We start from the raw sequence: 23,087 nt of genomic DNA on the forward strand, positions 1-23,087 counted from the left end.
ATTGGACACCCGCAGGTAGTTAAATACCTGCAGATGTCATTTTTCCCTTCAGGCGCAGATCCGCGTGTGGGAAAAAAAACGCAACATGCTCCATTTTCGTGCGGGTCTCCCATGGCGACGGCTCCCGCAGGCTTCTATTGAAGCCTATGGAAGCCGTCCGGATCCGCGGAACACCCGTACCAGAATTAAAACTCACCTGTCCAGACGCTGCGGATCTTCCCTCCGTCGCGGACGGATCTTCTTTCTTCACTTGGCGGATGTGCCTGGCGCATGCGTGTGGCACGCTGCCGACGTGCCGAGCACATCCGCCGGGCCGTAGAAAGAAGACCCGGCCGCGACGGAGGGAAGATCCGCAGCGTCCGGACAGGTGACTTTATTCTTATTTTTAGCCTCAAGTCCGTGGGGCAGGAGGGACCCGCTGCGGGATTCTCCATGATGAATCCGCGGCGGGACTGATTTTCCCCGTGGACATGAGGCCTAAAGGGGTTGCAACTTCAATATTCAATTCAATTCTAAGCATGAAAAACTGTGAAAATCTGCGATACATGAGATAGTTATTTTCTTAGAAACCATAAAGCCTAGGGAAATTATTTGTATACTGAGGAGAATCTACTTCACCTCTATGTGTATATACTGAAAGGCTGTAAAGTACATATGGAGGCGGCCATGGACTGCAGGGATGGAGCATGCCTTTAAGACTAAGAACGGGCTGCAACCTCCAGTTTTGGGGTGAATTTGAATAAAAAGAGGCGTTACCTTTAAAGGTAAAAAGTGAGAAGAGTGGGAGGGGTGGCACATTTTGCAGAGGGACATTGGTACACGCAGTCTGAGGAGAATCTAACGCTCCTCTAAGTGTATACATATTGTATTCCTCTGTTCCTCTAAAATAACCACGACTTCATAAAATTTTCAGTGCGAACAACAGGTAATCACCCATAACAAATTAACTCAGGTGAAGTCGGGTATATCAGCTAGTTTAAATTATGCTGCAGATTCTGTGCAGAATTCTCCAACTCCATGTGAAAGAGTGCTTTTACATCTCGTCCACATAACTTGGACTACAAATTCTGTGAGGAAACCCCACAGCATTTGTGTCGCATGAGAAGGCAACCTAAGGCCCATGCACACGGGCGTAACTAGAAGCTCTTGGCCTCCAATGCAAATTCTGTAACAGGGCCCCTTACCTACCATCTGTCATTTCTAATACTGGTGTTTTCTTATGTGATACAGCAGCCTTTGGGCCTCGTAGGGCTCCAGGGCTCGACAACAAGTGCTACCTCTACAGCCCCTGTAGATACACCCCTACATCCATGGGCTGTGTATGTATTTTACAGAGTGCATACTGACCCATTATAGCCAATTACACTAGTTACATGACTTATTTTTGACGCAAAGCGATGGTCCACGTGGAACTGAATTACTGTCTCTCCTATTCTGGTCCGTATCACACATGAGAGTATGGCATCCAATGCCCGCAGCTCAGACAACCCACAGGCATGAGTCTGTCTGCCGTTCGATGCAAGTTGCGTGAGCAACTCACATCCATCCATCTGAACGAGCCCTAAAGGTATTTTCTCACATACAACTTTTCTTCTGCAGAGAGTGCTACACAATCTACATGTATTTGGCTAGATTTACACGGGCGATCGCAAGAAAATCGTGGCAATATCTCAATTTTGCTTATGAGATGTCTGAGCGTCACAGCTTTTTCTCGCAAAAAACATTGCTGTTGCTTGAGATTTTCTCGCGAGAAAGACAATAGGACTTTCTAATGTTAAAAGCACATCGCATCACAAGAAAGGCGCAAGTTCGTGCATCGCGATTAAATGAAGGTTCCATAGAGCGGATACATTTGCGGATTAACCTTTATTTGAAGGTTAAAATCAATTAGGGCCGCCTGCAGACGAGCGGGTCGGATCCGGCAGCGAGAATTCTCGCCGCGGGACCCGACCCGAGAGCCTGCAGGGACGAGCGCGTACTCTCCCGCGCCTGGCGGCCCCGGCTCTTTCATGTGCCGGCTGCCGCGCAGCCAGCGCATGCGCAGACCGGAGCCGGCGGCAGGGTGAGTGCGTGCCCCGCACAAAAATAGGACATGCCGCGGTTTGTTTGCCGTGCGATATTTCGCGCGGCCAAACCGCGGCCGTCTGCATAGGAGTGCGTATTGTAATGCACTCCTATGCAAACTTTCAGTGGCGGAAATCCCGCGGCGGGATTTCCGCCCATGTGCAGGCGGCCTAGGGAGGTGGGGAAAAGGCTGGGGGTGGGGTTACGGATTTTCCGCGAGGATGATCCGCACTGCATCCACACAGGAAAAAATACGCAATCCTCGATTTCCTGCCATCAATTAAAAATCCTTTTAATGACGACTCCCAGTGAATCGGCTGCATATATTCACATGAAAAACCTGCGCGTGCCGTGGGCACGAGGACTATACTGCAGAGTTTTGCACCAAATTCAGAAGGCTAAAGTTGGATTCTCACACGCCGAAATCCCGGTTGAAATTTCCGCCCGGAAAGCGCTGCTTCAAAACCTGCGGCACTTAGCTGCGCGTTTTGAAGCAGTTCGACCACACACATTTTTTCGCTGCGGCCGGCGCTCCCATAGAGGAGAGCGCGGCCGCAACAGAAGAAAAAAATGAACATGCTACGGCCGGCAAATCTGAACCGCAACGCCAGCTTCGCCGTCCCATGTGGAAATGATTTCTGAGAAATCTCGTCCCCATGGCTGGCTCACCCCGGGATTAGCGGCCGCAGGTGGATTTGCCGCGGCAAAATTCCAGACAGAATTTCAGCGGCAAATCCGCCCGGTGTGAACCCAGCCTAATACCGCTCCTGCATCAGTCGCCTGTTCATCAGGCCCCTCACACGTCTGCGTTTGGGCCCCGTTACGGCTCTCCGCTGCTTTTTTCCGGTTTTCGAAAAGAAAAGGAGAAGTTAAACGGATCCATTGGTTTTACCATCAAAATCAGTGATAGAAAAAAAACCAAAAAAACAATTGCGTTCAAATTCGCTTCGGTTGCCTTTTTTTTCCAGGACCGATCGCGCTGCGGACTGCGCCTTTTTCCCATCTCCCAAAAAAATCCGGAAAGCTAACGGAACGGAAGCAAACTAAGCCTTTTCCATTTGCTGTCCATTTTTTAACCAAAAACGGAGCAGAGATGTAAACCCCAAACTGAGCGCCAGCACAGCTGTGAACGTGGTCTAAGGGCGGACTCAGAGGGGCGGATGCACAAAAACAGACGCGGGAGTGCAACGTTTTTGCGCCAAAAACCATTAAGCTTTTGCCCATTTTACTGCCCTTCTTTGGCTGTCGGGCACCTTCTCACCTGGGCGTTGGACACGTCCGTGCCGCGGTTTATAAAGGTGTGCAGCCTAATTAATTACGTAATGTTTTTTCCCACAGAATGGCGCAGAGCAGTTACGCGGGTATCGGGTTGGCATTTGTGCCCCCCTATAGACTCCTATGGAGCCTTCGGTGCACTAAAATAGAGCGTATTACGTTTTGCTTTTTGTGTGCGCAAAAAACTGCGAAAAAGAATGAACCCATTGAAATCAATCCGCACAGAAATACGTCCGCGTGACTCCGCCCCGACACGCATTACGCCACTTTTACAGCTCATTTATTTAATAAGCGCACAGATGTGTGAAAGTCGCATCACGACGCGGCTTCATGGTCTCACGGCGCCCTCCAACATCCCGAAACGCAACCCATCACCTGACCAAGGTACAAAAAATAATAAGTTTAAAAATATAAAAACTGGAAAAGTTGCTCCAAAGTGCCCTGTGCGGCCATGACAGGCCTCCAGAGCTGCTACTGTCACTGCTCGGTGTGCCTACCGTGCCTAGCCGAGCCGTCCATGTTTAGTATTACCTCACGCCTCACACCTGTCCCGCTCCCTCACCTCACACATCCCTGTTACCATGCCAACAAGGCCTTCCCGCCTTTCCCGCCCGTCTCCACCAATCAGCTCGCGGCACTCGGGAACGTCGGAACCAGGAACCATCCAGCTGCCGAGTCTCCTGTTCCTGCCCGGAAGAGATTTTCTGTCGCGCAGCAGAGATGGGGTTCGAGTGGCCTTGGCAGTACAACTTTCCCCCGTTCTACACGTGAGAGACCCTCTCATTATCGTGGGTGAATGTGCTGCATGACACAAGTGGGGAAGGTTTAGGGGGGAGCACCCACCTTGTAATAGAGGTGCTTCTCGAAATAGTTCCGCTAGAAACAAGGAAGTAGAGTGGGGTTTAACACTTTCAATGCTGGGAGAACTTACTTTGCAGCTTCCAGTAGTGGTTTTGAGGGTTTCATTGTATTGGAGGTGGTGAGCCGAGTGCAGCCATTATTACTCTCCTTCCATAGGTTCTCCACTGGAAAACTTCCCCCTATGTATTCTATTAGAGCTCGTTAAATGTACGCCATTGTAGCCCGGTCGGAGGAGTCCGCTAACACTCTGCCTATAACTATATATGACTATGGATGCCTACGGCGGGGCGTGTTTTTTCACATAAATGTACGTATTTTTGGGTGACGATCATTTTTGCAAGGGGGTTTAATTATACGTTTTGCAGTGTTTGTCTTCTGCAGCTTCTCCGTATCGCTGTATATAGAGACTGCAGACGGGTGTATTTGCACGCAGCGAGTTTATTCACGTTTCCTTTTTGGCGCGGACATTTCTTGCACGTGCAAAATAAATAAAAATGGGTCCTGTTCTACTTTTGTGCGCATTTGTGTACCGCAGGTCCCCATAGAAGTACATGAGAGGTGCGTGAAGTGCGCAATATGCTGTATGAGTCCATTAAAAAAAAACCGCATCTGGAACACCTTAGGTTAAATGACCTTATAAGTCGGGATGTTTGTCTGCCGTGCGCAAAAGAACATGCACTGCTTGCACAAATAATACAGTAAAAAGTGCCAACATACGCCAGAAAGCCTTGTACGCAAAGCAAATACTCTGCGCAGAGGTGTGCGCAAAAAGGTGTGAGCCTGTCTGAAGGAGCCCTAAGGGCTCACACGGACATATGTTGTCTGCATATCGCACAGTTTGTAGCAAATACGCATATAATTTGCATATGTATTGCGTAATTTAAGCACTCATAGCCTATAATTGGTGTATTACGCACCAAACTAGGATATACTGCGTTTTTTTTAATGTGCAGGTCTGAATGGCCCAACGTAAATTGGCTTTTACTACCGCGTATTACGTGTCCCCCCAAAACAAATGTGCCTGAGGGCTTATTCACGCGAGTGTAATGCATTTGTTGCGCAAAATCTGCAGCGTTTAGAATGCTTTTTTTTTTGCTTTTTTTTTATTTATACTAATCTTTACATTTAACTTTTTTTGTCCCCACACGGCACTTGAACTTGCGATCGTTTGTTCATACAGTACAATGTAATGCCACATTATTACATTATACCCCCATCTGACAGGCATTCTACCCAGCCACACCTCCAGCGTTTGTTTGCTGCGTGCAAATGAACATGCATCGTGGGAGTAAAAGTGCAGTAAAATGCACCGATGAGCGTGCAAAAAAAGCATTGTTCATTCCGTAAATACGCAGCGGTTAGGCGCACGCAAATACTCTTACGCTCGTGTGAAGCTGGCCTAATAGGGGTATTTCAGGACTTTTGAAATTTTTGAAAAATTTCTTCTGTCTATGACTGTGACAGGCCATCAGTAGAGGGTCTTCCGAGGACTCGCTGCTTGGATCCCTGCCGATCAGCTGATACCCGAGGCGACTGTCATTGCGGTCCGTGCAGGAAGTAGAATGTCTTGATTATAACGCAGCAGCCCGGGTTGGTACTGCAGGCGCAGCTTCCATAGAATTCAAAATGTCAGTCATCAAAATATAAAAAGTCCCAGAATACCCCTTCAAGCCTCCAAACTCCTTGAGAACAGGGATATTTTTTCCCCCAGTTTTTTCTTTCCTCCTTAATTTCAAGAAATCATAACTTTTTTTTACATTTTGCATCAATCTAGCCATACAGGATTTTGGTATTCGTGGGATGAATTGTATTTTTAGCGGTACCATCTAATGTTCCATATGATATATTGATAAACTTTTAAATATTCTTAAGTGGGGTGACATGCTGTTTGAGGCTTTGTTTATCGCTTCGCAAGCTGGCGTTTCCGTACTTTTTATTGTTACCATTTTGAGGCACGTAAAACTTCTTGATTGCCACTTATTTAATTTTTTTCTTGGGAACCAAATTTTAAAAAAAAACAATTCTGGCATTGTATACCTTCTCTTTCCTGATGGCGTTCACCATGCAGGATAAAAAACGTGTTATTTTAATAAATCAGACTTTTTTACTCAAAGAACAGTGAAAGGATGGTTTAACCCCTTAACGCTACAAGACATACAGTTACATACTGCAGGTTTAGGGTACGCATGGATATAAATCGTGGGTCGATCCCGTTCCATACAATGAAGGTGCTGGCTGTTTCTTACAGCCGGCATCTGCCCACGACAGCTCCAATGAGCAGCACCGCTGATCGGAGCTGTTAACCCTCTAAATGCGCCAATCAATGTTCAGGGGGTCCCAAACTGCCTCCCGCAATAAGATTGCCGGTTGCCATGGCAACCGGGGGCCTTCTGATAGATCACTGTATAATAAAAATAACTGTATAAATTATTTTTAAAAGTTTTATTAATTGCTAAAAAAAACTAAAAAATTCATAAAAGTTTAATTCTATGGAAATCGGCAGGACTGGAAAAAGAAATTATATGTCAATTCTTGACCTGGTTTCTAAGTGGAAACCACGTCTGGTGGCCACAGACTGATTTGCCCCATTGTCTGGGGCTAAAGCCATATGACAATCTGTGGCCAATGCTCAGCCTCAACTTTTTGCCACTGATTAAAGTGTTAGATCTGATTGAACAGTTACAGACTGCATAGTGACACGCCCCATTGTCAAGGACGCCCCTTGTCGGTATTCTCACATGCTTGCAGAAGGAACATTTCAACAAAGAGTTAAAAAGGGATTTTTTTTTTCACCGGGTTCATGAAGTTTGAGCTGAGCAGTGCCCACAACATGCAGACTGACAGCTCTGTCCCTTTTGGTGTACAGGGAGAGAGCTGTCACTCTTCATGCTGCAGGCGGGAAGACGTCAGCATTGGGTCGGCTCTGAGTCATATAATGTCATGAACCTTGTGGCAGAATCCCTTTAAAAAAAAAAAAAAGTTGCTCCAGAATTATTTTTAATTTTAGATTATGAAATGGTATAAAATAATTTTATGTTTACCATATTTTTTTTTCAGGTTACAGCCTAATGTTGATACCCGACAGAAGCAGCTATCGGCATGGAGCTCCCTAGTCTTGTCTTACTGCCGCCATAACAAGTTATACACTATGAATGTAATGGAAATACAGGAAAGTCCGTTATTCAACAACAAGAAAATACAAAGTATCCTTTTTGACAGGTTTCTATGTAAGGGCTTCTTAAAGGAACACTCCAAGGAAATGTCACGGCCCCCTGTCCACGGCGAATCACGCCGTGTAAGGCTTTCCATAGCGTTGCTATGGAAAGCGCCGGTCCGTATCCACAAGCGGAGAATCATTGCGATTTTCCGCTTGTGGCTGGCAATTCGCAGCATGCTGCGAATTGCTGCGATTCTCCGCGGTCAGCCTATCTGTCAGATAGACTGACCGGCGGAGATTCGTCTGCCAGCTCCTGCTCCCAAGCGGCGGCTCCCGTAGCGGAGATCTGCTGCGGGATACCGAAACGCCTGTGGGCAGGGGGCCTACATCATCTTAGATCTGCCTTCATCATCGTATGCAAATCCATTATGGCGTCATGCACATCATCAAGGCAGTTTAACTGCGCAGCCGCGGAAACATAATCAATAATTACCAAATCCTGCGAGATAACATTCTTTTATGTATGCATCAAGTCGTCGCACAGTATATAAAAACTGTAAGGTTATATTCGCCCAAGCAAAAATTTGTACCATAAACGCACCTTAATTAGAGATGAGCGAGCGTACTTGGAAAAGCACTACTCGCTCGAGTAATTTGCTTTATCCGAGTATCACTGTGCTCGTCCCTGAAGATTCGGGTGCCGCTGCGGCTGACAGGTGAGTTGCAGCGGGGAGCAGGGGAGAGCGGCCGGGAGAGAGGGAGAGAGAGATCTTACCTCCGTTCCTCCCCGCTCTCCCCTGCAGCTCCCCGCTCCGTGCCGGCACCCGAATCTTCAGGGACGAGCACAGCGATACTCGGATAAAGCAAATTACTCGAGCGAGTAGTGCTTATCCGAGTACGCTCGCTCATCTCTAACCTTAATCCATCGCAGTACATTGTGTACGGGAAGTGTTTTCATACGCATCTCCTCTCTGAAACAGCAGAAAATACAGGAAAAGAAAATTACACTGCGCATCTCCGTGTGCGTGTGATACGCGGGCACACACAATGCCATACGCTGTTTCTGAGCATATGGCTGCAAAATGGGTAAAACACTGTGGGGAGACCATAGCAATTTACACATACGCCCTTAGACATGAGCCCTCTTCATTTGAATAAGGTTTGCAAAAATCAAGGCACATATTGCAGACACAACCACATTCAGATGAAGGAATTGGACATTTCTGCTGTAAACAAACTCTCTAAAAGTTGTTATCAAAGTAAAAAGGCTTTTCCAAGACTTCAATATTGATGTCCTAGCGTTAGCACAGGTCATCAATGTCTGATCGGTGGGGGTCTGTTGCTCAGGAACCTTGGTGATTGGCTGTTGTACAGCCCCTTCAAGCAGCTGATCGGCTGGGGTGCCAAACAGCAGATCCAAACAGATCAGATAATGATGACCTATCCTAAAGACAGGTCTATATTGGAGTCCCGGAAAACCCCTTCAAACTCAATTCTTCTATTCAAATAGTATTTTAGTGAAGTTTGTGTTCATGTTCTTTCTTCATCTGGACAAAGCTGCATTGCTTTTATACAAAAAGTGACTCTTGTTTCACCTGCGAAATGAAATCTAAAAATATAGCAATAATTTGCCCTTAACATTGTACAGGGAAGCTGTCCTTGGAGTCTGTGCAAGTGGTCTTGGAGGAACTCAGGAAAAAGGGTATGTTCATTTCTAGAGATGAGCGAGCGTACTCGGAAAAGCACTACTCGCTCAAGTAATTTGCTTTATCCGAGTATCGCTGTGCTCGTCCCTGAAGATTCGGGTGCCGCTGCGGCTGACAGGTGAGTCGCAGGGGAGAGCGGGCGGGAGAGAGTGAGAGAGAGATCTTACCTCCGTTCCTCCCCGCTCTCCCCTGCAGCTCCCCGCTCCGTGCCGGCACCCGAATCTTCAGGGACGAGCACAGCGATACTCGGATAAAGTAAATTACTCGAGCGAGTAGTGCTTTTCCGAGTACGCTCGCTCATCTCTATTCATTTCCCCTCTTTATTCTGTGGGTCAGTACGATTACAGTGATACCAAACTTGTACACTTTCTATTATATAGTAATACTTAAATACTCTTTGTTTTTTTTTTTATTGCTTTCTATCTTTTACCTGCATTAACTCTTTCATTTTCAATTGTTGTGGCTATGAGAGGGCTCATTTTTTGTGGGGCAACCTGAATTGGTATCGTTTTTGGGAAACATACCATTTTTGGATCACTTTTTCTTCTGTTTTTTTCTTGGGGATGTAATTCTGCCCTTGTCGTTTTTTGTGTGTGTGTTTTTAACATGTGGGATTAATAACATAGTATTTGAATACATTGGACCTTGAATGCAATTACACCAATAGATATAGATTTTTTTACATTTATTTATTTTAATGCAAAGACTGGGAAAGGGCTTTTTTAAACTTACTATCTTTATAATAATTAAGAAATCTTTAGTTTGCTTTTTTTTACCTTTTTTTTATTAGTTCCCATACGAGACTTGAACTTGTAATAATTTGATCGCTCATACAGTCCAATGCAATACTATGATATTGCATTATATCGTGTTTTAACAGTCTTCATATTAAAGATGTGCTAAGGGCAACTCTTATTAGGCAGAAATATATGGCAGTTCTAGAGGACTTCAGCATCCCTCAGGCTGCCATGACACCTGCACGGCACCCCCACAATCGTATCATGGTGTGGCCATTTGGGACATTTAAATCCTGATCGATTGGGACGTTTGAATACTGCAGACATAACCGATATCAGCATTTAAAGGGTTTAAAGCGAATTCTGATCACGGCTGTTGCAGGCGGGTATCAGAGACAACTGATACCTACCATGCATGGAGCAGGTTCAGCTCCCGAGCCTGCTCTATACACAGCATATGCTGTGGACTGCTATATACACATACTGTACAGGATATGCGCAGTTATGGCCTATATAGCCTTATCTATTTCAGGGAGGTTAAGCAACATTTTAAAAAGTCTTCATTAAATATTTCTTCTGATTTTACTGCTGTAGAATCTGTAGAACCTTTTCCCATAACTGGTTTTCCTGCTGCTTCTGGCATTGGTCCAGCATCACACTGCCTCTGGTTATGTGGACTCTCTGCCCTCCCCATGCATTCAGTGTTAAAGTTAATGAAGGGGGAGAAGGTTGTACAAGGCCGATCAGAAGGTGGAGGGGGAGAAAAGCATTAAACGTGTTGATCATGCATGCTTCAGTCCATTGATCTGTGTTATAGGATAGGGTGTTCATTCAGCTGCAATGTCATACATGATCTGCAGGATTATTGTATGTTCTATGTTGTAGGTAACCTAGAATGGTTGGATAAAAACAAAACCAGATTCCTAATAATGTGGAGAAGGCCGGATGAGTGGGGAAAAGTTCTTTACCAATGGGTAAGTAAATACAGCAATTTTCCTGCCTATTTTGGTTTATAAGTCCATTCTTCACAAACATTTATAGATGTTCACTATATAAGGGTACCTTTACACTGAGGAGCCTCGTGTGGCACAGAGTGCTAAGGCAGCAGAAATGCAATCTGAAGCTTTAGCTCCAGACCCGAGTACCCAGCTTGCTGGGGGGTAAAAGATGACTGGGGAAGGCAATGACAAACCATCTTGCAAAAACAGTCTGCCAAGAAAATGTCACCATGTAACGTCACTCTAGGAGTCAGATGAGTCAGTCACTACTCGGGACTTTACCTTTATCTTACCTTACAGTGAGCAATTAGCTTTCAGATAGTCGCTCCGAAAAGTCGCTAAAGCGTGCGAAAGACGGCTATTCGAAAGCTTGTACACAGAGTGCTCGTCGTTTGCCGAGATACAGTTTTTAGTATAAATATTGTGAAGTTTTGGCTGCCTTCACTTGGTCGTTTGCACCCGCCCATTTACCTTCTGTCCCTCCCACTGGAGCATATGAATGGTATCCTATCTTCCCTGATTTTATTTGTGGGCTTAGTCCCAAGAGAGACGCATTCTGAGAGGTAGGAACCTAACTTTCCCAGGTTGAGATTTACCACTTGGGATTAGTGTTAGGACCCATCTGAGAGCTTGGTCACCTGGATGTTGGTAGATGGGCCAATGTAATTCGATCGAATTATATACCAAGAACCTTGCATTATTAAATGTGGTTAGAGTATTGATTATAGGTATGTAGACCTCTGATAGTAAATGTATTTTACGTGCTGTTGCCATTTTTGGTTTCAGCTTCTACAGTTTGCAGGGGAATCTCGTTCGCAACTCGGTCAAATACAAACATCTGCAACTTTGCATCAGAAGACTTTTGATCAACTAGTGACTAATATTTTTTGGGTGAACTGAAACAAAACCACTAGTGAGCAAATTATCACCCTGTTGGTGGCTGTCTTTACAAAAAGAGACTGTCCCATTCGCTCTTTCAAGCAAATTATTAGGACAAGAGTCATCCCCTGAAAAGCCACCCTAAAAGCCCTTTCATGTGGGCTGAGAATCTCACGATTCTTGTTTGCCCGTCGGAACGAGCCGATGACATCATCACCAGCTCATTAGCGCTCAGGTAGCCTGTTTAGACTGCACTATTCTTATGGAGAATCATGCAGTCCTCTGGCGCTTAACGTTCAGTATTTGACATTCCTATGTGAAACACTTAACGATCGGTGTTTAAATGGCACGATAAGTGCCGGAGCCGGCTCTGGTTTATGTGCCAGCTGAAACTGAATGACAAGCAAGAATCTCACAATTCTCACCAGTCATTTGTCGTCCATTTGAACAATTTTCTGAACAATATAATCATTCCATCTAAAGGGGGCATAACTGCACTGTGTGGCTGACAGGAACTACTATTTACCATAATAATTCTGCATATTAAAGGGGTTGTCTCACGCCGAAACGGTTTTTTTTTTTATTCAATAGGCCCCCCCCGTTCGGCGCGAGACAAACCCAAGGGATGAGTTAAAAAAAAAAAAAAGTTTATTACTTACCCGAATCCCCGCGCTGCGGCGACTTCTTTCTTCCTTTACCAAGATGGCCGCCGGGATCTTCACCCACGATGCACCGCGGGTCTTCTCCCATGGTGCACTGTGGGCTCTGTGCAGTCCATTGCCGATTCCAGCCTCCTGATTGGCTGGAATCGGCACACGTGACGGGGCGGAGCTACGAGGACCAGCTCTCTGGCACGAGCGGCCCCATTCACCAGGGAGAAGACCGGACTGCGCAAGCGCGTCTAAAACCACCAGAAGACAGCGAATTTAGACGGATCCATGGCGACGGGGATTCTAGCAATGGAGCAGGTAAGTGAATAACTTCTGTATGGCTTAATTAATGCACGATGTATATTACAAAGTGCATTAATATGGCCATACAGAAGTGCTGAACCCCACTTGATTTCACGAGACAACCCCTTTAAGTCATCGGCTGAATAATTGTATCTTCTTCACTTCCCCTGTAGTCAGGCACGTTTTAGTCAAACCTATTTTATCACAAGGCTCTATGCGTTTGCACACTACAATTGGAAGTACTACAAACATATATGCCAATGTATCCATAGACTATCTAAAGGTATGCTAATGAGTGTCATTTGGGTATTTCTGGCTGGTGTAAGCAGGGATTTTTTTTTTTTTTTGTTAATCTTTTCGGTTGGGACCAGTTCTTTTGATTATGTAAGCGCATGCTCAGGAGCCCGCTGTGCTTGGTAAGTGGCTGGTTTGCAGGAGCACAGCAGGGTGATATTGGGAGTGGATTAGATGTCAAAAGAATGACCACTTGGAACCTGGCTTCCCTCCTATTTGCATTAGTTCATGGAGCTCATGAAAGGTTACAAGTTTCCTATATGCCTCATGACTACGGGCAGGTCGGATTATGCATGCAGGAGTCTGGAGCGGAATCTGACCCCGGCAGCAGCAGTGTCCACAAGTACCTGCTTTTCTTCTTTTTCTGTACTGTGGATGGTCCGCACGGCTCACCGTTGGACATGCACAGTACAGATTTTTTTTCAAATTCCTGCTTTTCCCGCAGAATCCGCTTTCTGTCTACAATGTCAATTGCGAACAGGCAGCTGGTCTCATAGCTTCCATTGACCTCAATAGAAGCCGTCCGTGCGGGAATCGCAGTAAAATGGAACTTACTGCAATTTTTCATCCCCGAGTGGAAATCACAATTGTTTTCCGCTTATGTGCATGAAGAATCATTTTACCATCGCATGCTTAGGAGGGTTATTGCTGTGGAATCCGAAGTTGGACACCCGCTCCGGATTCCACAGCAAAAATACACCCGTGTGCATGAGGCCTTAAGGAAGGTAACACTTTACATTGGCACTGCTGTAAAATAAAGTAGTTTCTATCTTCACACTGTGGATTGTAAACCTACAACTTCTTCCCTGTTCTAAATCCAATACGTTATATTTGTTTCCATCAAGGTTTCAAAGAGTGGAATGACCAATTCTGTGTTTACGCTTTATGAGTTGATTAATGGAGATGACACGGTAGGAGAAGGTAAGAAAAATACCTGCTAGATTTGTTCTAGCTTTCACTTAAAAGGAACCTGTCACTAGATTCATGCTGCCCGAACCCTGGCTATCATGAATCTGGGACAGGTATGTACAGAATAAATAAATAAATGGCCCTCCGAGTCACAGTGAGCAGGGCCGCATCAGCCTTTCCCCACCTGGACCCTCTAGATTGACTGCTGTCTGTCCTGCTTGTGTATGGCAAGAGAGCTGTCACTGTAGATGCTGCAGGCGGAGAGAGGCTGCCGTGGTCCTGATCCCCCCCGACTCTGGGTGCCATTCAGTTTCCGAATTGGAAGTATGTTTTGAAATGCAGCAGAGTTTCGATAATGGATCAGACGTGAGCACACTGTACATGCCTCTCCCGGGTTCATGCTGCCCATAGTTCTGGGAGCATAACCCTGGTAACAGGTTCGCTTTTTAATGTATTCTTTTGTAACCTGCAGCTTTTTTTGATGTACTTACCATGATAATTTAGGGAAATGCATACACAGCAGTTCCCAAATGTATATCTCCAGTTGTCTTTTATGTAGTGCTAACATACCTAGGGTGATCTACATAGATTATCTCATGTAATATGATTATCAGGACTGTTCCTTTTACAACGAAAAACAATGTCATGTATGTTTGCAGGACTGCAGAGAATTAAATCTCACCTTTTTGTTGTCTTGCAAATTCAATAACAGGGTAAAGCCTGTTGTTTATACAAGTCTATGGACACAAAATCAGTAGAGCTGTCGTGATGATTGAGTTTAGTTGACCATGAACATTTACATCAATGTCTGCCAAACCTGCAGTTCTATTTCAACATGCCCAATCATTTTGTCTCGGAGTGATAAGTCACAGCCAGAGATGTCTGGCAGTGGCTCTACCCATTTAGAACACAAATGCATGCTCGGCTGAGCATGCATGGGCAGGTTGGGGGTGATGGCTATTGGCCAAACAACAGCTATTTGAATTATATAGCCAGCTTTATGCTGATAATATACTCTTCTTCCTTCTCTTTTGAAGTCTACGTAGAGCTCAATGAGCGCTATGCAGAGAATGCAGCAGTGCTGTTTCCTCTATTGGTCCCGGCGATCACGTGATCACCGGGTGCTTCCTGATAAGGCAAAGCTGCTGGGTCTTACCAGATCCAGATCAACCTTAGCAGTGACTATTGTCACTTCACGGGAATGTGTTTCCCTGTAACTGGACTCCTATGGATGCTGCTCCTATCAATGGGCCACTTACAGTAGAAAACAGTAGAAAAGAGAAGAACAGAACAGTGTGAATGTCCCCCAGAGGTCTGATATGATATCATAAGGGAAATGGATGTTAAAACAACTATGGTAGTTATATAAATAAGTTTTTAAAAAATTACAAAATAAAATACAAAAATTTATATGAAAGAAAGAAAATTGCCCACGCCAATGTAAATTGTCGCCTTAGTCACCATTTCATCCAAAACTATACCAATTCTATATCAAAACATCCCAAAAAATGGTAAACCCATTCCTGTAATTTATTTTGGCGTAAATATCTAAATTTTAAAAATAAAGAACTATAAATGTAAAAATTTTGTAAGAAGGCATCAAAAATAGCCTCATATATGACAAAATAAGCAGAAAAAGTAATTTTTGCAGCCCAAGAAAAAAATAAGGCCATAAAACCTCCACATGGATAAAATTGCTAAAAAGTGTCTGGTCCTTTAGGACCAAAACACTCTGGTTTACCTTAACCACCGCCCATTAAGGGGCTTTATTCTGCAGCGCCGTCTTTTGACTTTGGCTCCATGAGAAGCTTGGCGCTGGTCGCCCATGCTAAGGAGAGCGGGTGCTCGGCTGTCGGATGACAGAAACCTTCAATCTCAAGTGCTTACCTCTTACCGTGGCATGTAAAAGGCTAACAGAGAGAGGGGCTCACTCTCTAACCCATCGGAACATCCATGATGTGATTGCAGGGTCCTGTTGTGTTGCTATGGCACCCGGAGGCTTGAATATAGCCTCTGGGTCTGCCAGCTACGGTGACCTATGAGGTTCGTTACAGACACAGTCCTGGGTATAACTAGGTGAGGAGATATCTCCGTATTGTCCCCTGATATATTTACACACAGTTATTAGGTCGCCCCTTAGCCGTTTTTTTCTAAAATAAATAACCACAATTTTGATCACCTCTCTGGGTATTGTAGTCCGTCCATTCCATTTATTACTTTAGTTGCCCACCTTTGTACCCGCTCAAGCTCTGATATGTTCTTCTTGAGTACCGGTGTCCAAAACTGTCCACAATATTCTATGTGTGGTCTGACCAGTGACTTGTAAAGAGGAAGAACAATGATCTCGTCATGTGCCCCTAGACCTCTTTTGATGCACACCATGATCCTATTGGCCTTGGCAGCAGCTGCCTGACACTGGTTGCTCCAGTTAAGCTTACAGTTAATTAAAACCCCCAAGTCATATTTTTGCATTAGTATTTTTTATTGGAGAATTATCAAACTTGTACATCTCAATGCAATATTCAAGTATATGAACGTCATAGAAATTACAAGGCATCATTCATAAATAGACATTCTTGATGCTAGCATGTTAATAGTTTTTAATGCTATCATATATTGCTGCATAGTCTCCGAACAAAGCGTTCTCATAAGTTTACATAACATCAGTTTCAACATATAACACGAACAACAACAACTTGACGTCTTATTTCTTTTTCTATGACTTTCACTTTTTTATATATATGTCACCCACCCTTTCCACACGCCTAAATACTTCTGATATGAATTGGTGCGTATGGCTAACCATTTTTCATAATGGCGGTGTTCCTGCATATGTTTTTCTAACTCCTCTATTGTCGGAGGCAAGAGAGAGGTCCATCTCCTTGCTATGAGTGTTTTTGTCATCATGAGAGCATGTCCTATCAGATATCTAGTAGGCTTAGAAAAACTATCTAGATTTAGTAGCAGTAGAGCCATTTTCAGAGACTTCGGGACATTCACTTTCTGTACTACTTTTAAAAGTCCAAATAGTCCTTTTCTATGTCAGTGTTTCCCATTTAGGGCTCAGTCAGACGAGTGTTTTTTAGTTTTTTGGGGGTTTTTTTCCGCACCTATGTGTGCAAAAACAAAATCACTCCACGCATGTTAAAAATACGCATGACCGAAGCCCCGTGCCCATTGCTTTCAATGGGGCCGGCACTACTGCGCCGCCCCATTGAAAGCAATGGGCTCCAGGCAACCCCCGCAGTGATTTTCGGGAAAGGGCTTCAAATATAAGCCCTTCCCTGAATATCATCTCTAGCTTCTGTAAAAAAATGTGTATACTCACCTCTCCGCTGTTGTCAGGGCTCCAGCAGCAGTGTTCTGAAGCTCTTTCAGCAGGCAGGGATTTAAAAATCCCCGCCTCCTGAAAGGGCTGTTTCTGATTGGTCACAGCGCTCAGCCATTCATTGAATTCAACGGAGTCCGCTCACGTGGACCCCTATTTACATCTCGATCCATATAGACCACTGTAGGAACCTCTGCCCTATAGTGACAGTAGTCACTGGCAGAGCTAAGCTGGGGTCTGCTATAAAACCCTGCAGCTCTGCCATACTGGGCTTCGTTGGTTATCATAGAGCAAATGGCACTGCTGATTCCGCTATTGACTACATAGCTCTTATTGTGCACTATGACAGCTGAGCATCGGACCTGCTTCTGCTAAATTGCAGGAGCCTTTCTTTTACTATCAGCCGAAGACCAAGCACCGTGTATTTATGCCGCTTGTTCCCTAACGGGTTAACTTCGTAAGGCACTTCTAGGTTGACGTTTAACCCCTTAACGACTGCCCCATCGGGAAACTACGTCCTCAGAAAGTGGGCCTTAATCCTAGAGGACGTAGTTTTATGCATCCTCTTTGGATTGATGCCCACTGGCCTGAGGGCGTGACAGCTCCATGCTGTCGGTGCCTGCAGGTAGCCGACAGCATGGAGCTGTCATCCCAGGATGCGGGCAGTCCCCCCCGGCATTGCGATCGGCGCTATAAAATGAATAGCGCCGATCGCAAAAAAGTAAATAAAACAGTGTAAAAAAGTAGTAATTCAGCTGCTATGATGGATCGGATCCATCACGGCAGCTGAAAATACTCACACGGCTTGTCGGCGGTGTTCCCCGGAGATCTGGTCCTCCCGGACCCGCCGGCGGTCTTCTGCGCATGCGCGCCAGACGATGACGTCACGCGCAGAAGCCCGGGTGTCCCCGGCAAATTTAAAATCTCCTGGCTCCCGGCTCCTGAAGGTAGCCGGGAACCAGGAGGTGTTACCGGGGACCACTGTGAGCGGTCCCCGGGCCCGCGATCACCACTATCCATTGCGATAGCGGTGATCGCGAAAAAGTTGAAAAAGTAAAACAAAAGTAAAGTTTCACCTTTCCTCCATGGATCGGATCCATGAGGGGAGGTGAAGATACTCACCCCCGGTCCTCTGCGATGTCCCGGGACCCGAAATCCCCGTCTGCGCATGCGCGCCCGATGATTGACATCGGGCGCGTGCACAGAGGGGCTCGAGCCCCGGGAAATTCAAAATTGCTCTGCTCCTGGCTGCCATGTGTAGCCAAGAGCAGAGGGATGTCACCAGGGACATGATCACTGTCATCCAATGGATGACAGTGATCATGTAAAGTAAAAAAAAAGTGCAAAAAGTTTAAAAAAAAAAAAAGAAAAAGGGGGTAAAAGGTAAAAAAAAAAAAGTGCAAAAAGTAAAAAAAAGTTTTAAAAAGTTAAAAAAAGATTGCGTTTCATCTCCCCCCACGGATATTATCCGTGAGGGAGGATGAAATGACATACCTAAGGCCTGCGGATTTATCCGCGGACCTCACCCCAGCTTCTGCGCACGCGCCCTTCGCCAATGTGGCAGGCACATGCGCAAAAGCCGTGGTTTTTTAAAATCTCCCTGCTCCTGGCTACAAAACTTAGCCGAGAGCCTGGAGATTTCACGGAGGGCCGCGGTGAGCGGTTCCTGATCACGTGTTCGCCGTTATCCAAAGAATAATGGCGATCATGTAAAAGTTAAAAAAAGGGGAAGGTTCATCTCCCCTCACCGATGCGATCGGTGAGAGGAGATAAAACTTTTTACCGGAGGCCTCCATATTTGCACCCCGAGAACCCCAATCTTCTTCCGTGAACTTTCCCGTATTCTGCGCATGCGACCGCCGGCAAAACACCGCACACATGCGCAGGAGTCGGGGAGCCCAGGAAACTTAATATCTCCTTGCTCTCGGCGACCGTTGGTCACCGAGAGCCTGGAGCAGTGACGGGTGGCCTCGTTGAGCGGTCCCCGGTCACGTGATAAAAAGGTAGCGATCTACCTTTGGCCGGTCTCACATGACCGGATAGGAATTACGGATTCCGCATGCGTTTGATTAGCGGTAATACGCAGATCAATCGCATTGGATTACACAATTCCGCTCACATTAGCGGGTTGGAATTGCGTAATCCACTCGCAGAAAAGAGAACGCAGCAGGTTCTATTTTACCGCGGATAACAGCAACATAGAGCCCATTGTGCTCCATGGTCGCGGATATACCTGCAGCCCATACGCAACTACGTTGTATACGGGCTGTGGGTACCCGTGTCATCGCTAAGCGACGGTCCGGGAAATACAAACAACAAAAAAAAAAAGTGTACTGCGCATGACCGCCCGTGTAAGTACGCAGTTATGCGCAGTACATTACGCGGCCGTACGCAGGGTCACAGCCGGGATCCACCTACGGCTGTGTAAGTCCGGCGTTATTCAGACCGCTACCTGTAATACGCAATTTACCAGAAGCCCCGGGAACGCTCGCCTTCCTGCAGTTCCAGGAGCAGCTTGTTGAGCGCCTTCTGTGTGAGACCGCCGCACCTCATCAATCTCACGGAGACTCACGGAACGCCACTTTTTACACCCCATCCCCGCCACTGAGGTCAAAAAAATGACCCCCAAAAAGCATGAGAGGAGGGGGGATACCCGATTTTATTGCCCTATGTGCCCATCCCAACCAGCCTCCATAATTACCCGTCTTTGGAAATACCACACAGTTCACATTATTACTTTTATCTAAGATTTGGGGAACGCCGAAAAGGGCGTGGAGGGGGGGGGGGGGAATTTTAGGGAGTCAATTTTTATTCCGTACAAATGAGCAATGGGGCCTGGAATGTATTCAGTTGTGCCCTGCAATCCAACGGGTGTTCCCTCCATTACAGGCCTTGCCATGTTTCCTGTAAGTAGATTAGGGCCACAATGGGTATGTTTTTGAACACGGGACAAACGGGGGTATCCATTTGCGGTGAACGTCTTCATTCCTATGTACACTGTACAAAAAAACCTGTTTTTAAATTGACAAAATTGCCAAAAAAATGAAAATCATAATTTTTTCCTTCTGCTTTGCTGAAATTTATTCAAATACTGTGGGGTCAAAATACGCAGTACACTCCTAGATGAATTCGTTAAGGGATCTAGTTTTTAAAATGGGGTCATTTGTGGGGGTTCTCTATAGTTTTGGACGCTCAATGGCTCTATAAGTGGGCAATGGGGCCTGGAATTTATTCCGTTGTACCCTAAAATCCAACGGGTGCTCCTTCCATTATAGGCCTAGCCATGCGTCCTTTAAGTAGATTAGGGCCACAAGGGGTATGGTTCTGAACACGGGACAAACAGGGGTATCCATTTTGGGGTGAAAGTCTTCATTCCTATGTGTGCTGTACAAAAAAAACAGTTTTTAAATTGATACAACTGCCAAAAAAATGAAAATTGTAATTTTTTTCCTACTGCTTTGCTTAGATTTATTCAAAAATTGTAGGGTAAAAATACACAGTACACCCCTAGATAAATTCGTTAGGGGGGTCTAGTTTTCAAAATGGGATCATTTGTGGGGGTTCTCTGTCGTTTTGGCCGCTCAAGGGCTCTACAAGAGGGCAATGGAGCCTAAATCACCTTCATGCTAAATTTCTGTTCTGAAAGCCACCGACTACTCCTTTCATTTTGGGCCCCGTTGTGCATCCAGACAAAAGATTAGGGCCACAATGGGTATGTCTCTGAACACGGGAGAAACAGGGGTATCCACTTTGGGGTGCAAGTCTTCATTCATATGTGTGCTGTACCAAAAAAGCAGTTTTTAAAACGACAGAATTGCCAAAAAAACGAAAATCACAATTTTTTCCTTTTGCTTTGCTTCAATTCATTCAAAAACTGTGGGAACAAAATGGTCAGTACACCCCTAGATAAATTCGTTAAGGGGTCTAGTTTTCAAAATGGGGTCACTTGTGGGGGTTCTCTTTGATTTTGGCCGCTCAAGAGCTCTACAAATGTGCTATGGGGCCTAAACCGCCTTCAAGGAAAATCTATGTTCTGAAAGCCACCGACTACTCCTTTCGTTTTGGGCCCCATTGTGCATCCAGACATGAGATTAGGGCCACAATGGGTATGTCTCTGAACACGGGAGAAACAGGGGTATCCATTTTGGGGTGAAAGGCTTCATTCATGCGTGTGCTGTACAAAAAAAGCTGTTTTTAAAATGACAGAATTGACAAAAAAACGAAAATCACGATTTTTTTCCTTTTGCTTGGCTTGAATTCATTCAAAAACTGTGGGGTCAAAATGGTCAGTACACCCCTAGATAAATTCGTTAAGGGGTCTAGCTTTCAAAATGGGGTCACTTGTGGGGGTTCTCTTTGGTTTTGGCCACTCAAGAGCTCTACAAAAGTGCTATGGGGCCTAAAACGCCTTCAAGCAAAATTTCTGTTCCGAAAGACACCGACTACTCCTTTCATTTTGGCTCCCGTTATGCATCCAGACATGAGATTAGGGCCACAATGGGTATGTCTCTGAACACGGGAGAAACGGGGGTATCCATTTTGGTGTGTAAATCCTCATTTTCATGGGCTCTATAGGAAAAAAAATATGTCTTTAAAATGACATATTTGCAAAAATATGAAATTGTATTTTTTCTCCCCTAAATTGAACTAATTCCTGAAAAAAACTGGTGGGGTCAAAATACTCATGACCCCCCTCAGTGAATACACTAAGGAGTGTAGTTTTTAAAATGGGGTCATTTGTGGGTGTATCTATTATTCTGACACTTATGAGCCTCTGCAAACTTGGCTTGGTGCAGGAAAACAAAGTGCTCCTCAAAATGCTGAAAAGTAATGTTAAATTTGTACGTCCTCTAAATGGTTAAAAAAAAACACAAAAGTTTTTCAAGTGTGCATTCAGAATAAAGTAAACAGATGGAAATACATATCTTATCAAAAATTTGTACAGTATGTTTGGACATATTTGAGATTACGGTTGAAAATGTGAAAAAATGACAATTTTTAAAATTTTTTTTCCAATATTGGTACTTTTAATAAATATACACAAATTATATCGGTCTCTTTTTACAACCTAAATGAAGTACAACATGTGGCGAAAAAACAGTGTCAGAATCACTGGGATATGTTAAGCCTTTACGGAGTTATGCCACGTTGAACGACGCATGTCAGATTTCCAAAATTTGGCTCCGTCACTAAGGCGCAAACAGGCTTCGTCACTAAGGGGTTAAGGGGCGATTTCTTCCACTTGTTGTCTCTGCTCCCCAGTGATGACCCTGATGTTTCTTGTTACAGAGTTCCATGGGCTGGATGAAGCAATGCTCCTCAGATCATTGGAAGCCCTGCAGATGGAGCACAAAGCAGAGATCATTACACTAAACGACAGCAAGGGGGTGAAATTTTTTTAATGATCATTATCCCAGTCCTGTCCGACTGTTGAAAGGACCTAGAACTATTTTCTAACAGGAGCGTGTTGTGTTCTCCTGTCACCTGCTGGACATTTGTGTATATGACAAGGTGGAAGCCTTGGAACAAAGTACTCGCTGGATGTTTCCGCTTACAGAGGAGTTCCTATTTTTACTCTGCATTCAGTGTGTGTATATATATATATATACCAGTGATCTGGTAATACTTTGGGAATAAATATGATGATCAGCTCCAAGGTTATGTCGGGTTATAAATATTTGCCAAAATATCAGCCCCCGGTGATTGTAGTTTTGCTTACAGATTGATCACTGCCTTTGAACTATGTTACAGATTTGACGGTTTATATCTTGCATTTATAGACAATTTAGCAAGATTACACATGTGATAACTTTGTATGTACATAATAAACAGGACCCACCCATTTGTTTGGTATTACTTGTTGAAAAATGGTGAAATAATGGAACGGAGGGTAACTTAAAGTGCACCTGACTACAGGGTGGGCCAT

The 23,087-nt window shown here is 45.0% G+C and overlaps 1 protein-coding gene across 2 annotated transcripts; it reads left to right on the forward strand.

The window, feature by feature from the left end:
- Nucleotides 1-3,971: 3,971 nt before the first annotated feature.
- Nucleotides 3,972-23,003, forward strand: VPS25 (vacuolar protein sorting 25 homolog). 2 transcript variants are annotated; one of them, XM_066586465.1, is made up of 6 exons: nucleotides 3,972-4,106; nucleotides 7,258-7,403; nucleotides 9,006-9,059; nucleotides 10,686-10,774; nucleotides 13,770-13,845; nucleotides 22,451-23,003. In XM_066586465.1, the coding sequence occupies exons 1-6, from the start codon at nucleotides 4,060-4,062 to the stop codon at nucleotides 22,561-22,563; spliced, it is 525 nt and encodes a 174-aa protein (XP_066442562.1). In that variant the 5' UTR covers nucleotides 3,972-4,059; the 3' UTR covers nucleotides 22,564-23,003. The 2 variants fall into 2 exon arrangements, with proteins under 2 accessions (XP_066442562.1, XP_066442563.1); XM_066586466.1 differs by lacking the exon at nucleotides 3,972-4,106 and adding an exon at nucleotides 4,316-4,507.
- The last annotated feature ends 84 nt before the right edge of the window (nucleotides 23,004-23,087 follow it).

The sequence above is a fragment of the Eleutherodactylus coqui genome, chromosome 13, assembly GCF_035609145.1.
Source record: "Eleutherodactylus coqui strain aEleCoq1 chromosome 13, aEleCoq1.hap1, whole genome shotgun sequence".
Lineage (NCBI taxonomy): Eukaryota > Metazoa > Chordata > Amphibia > Anura > Eleutherodactylidae > Eleutherodactylus > Eleutherodactylus coqui.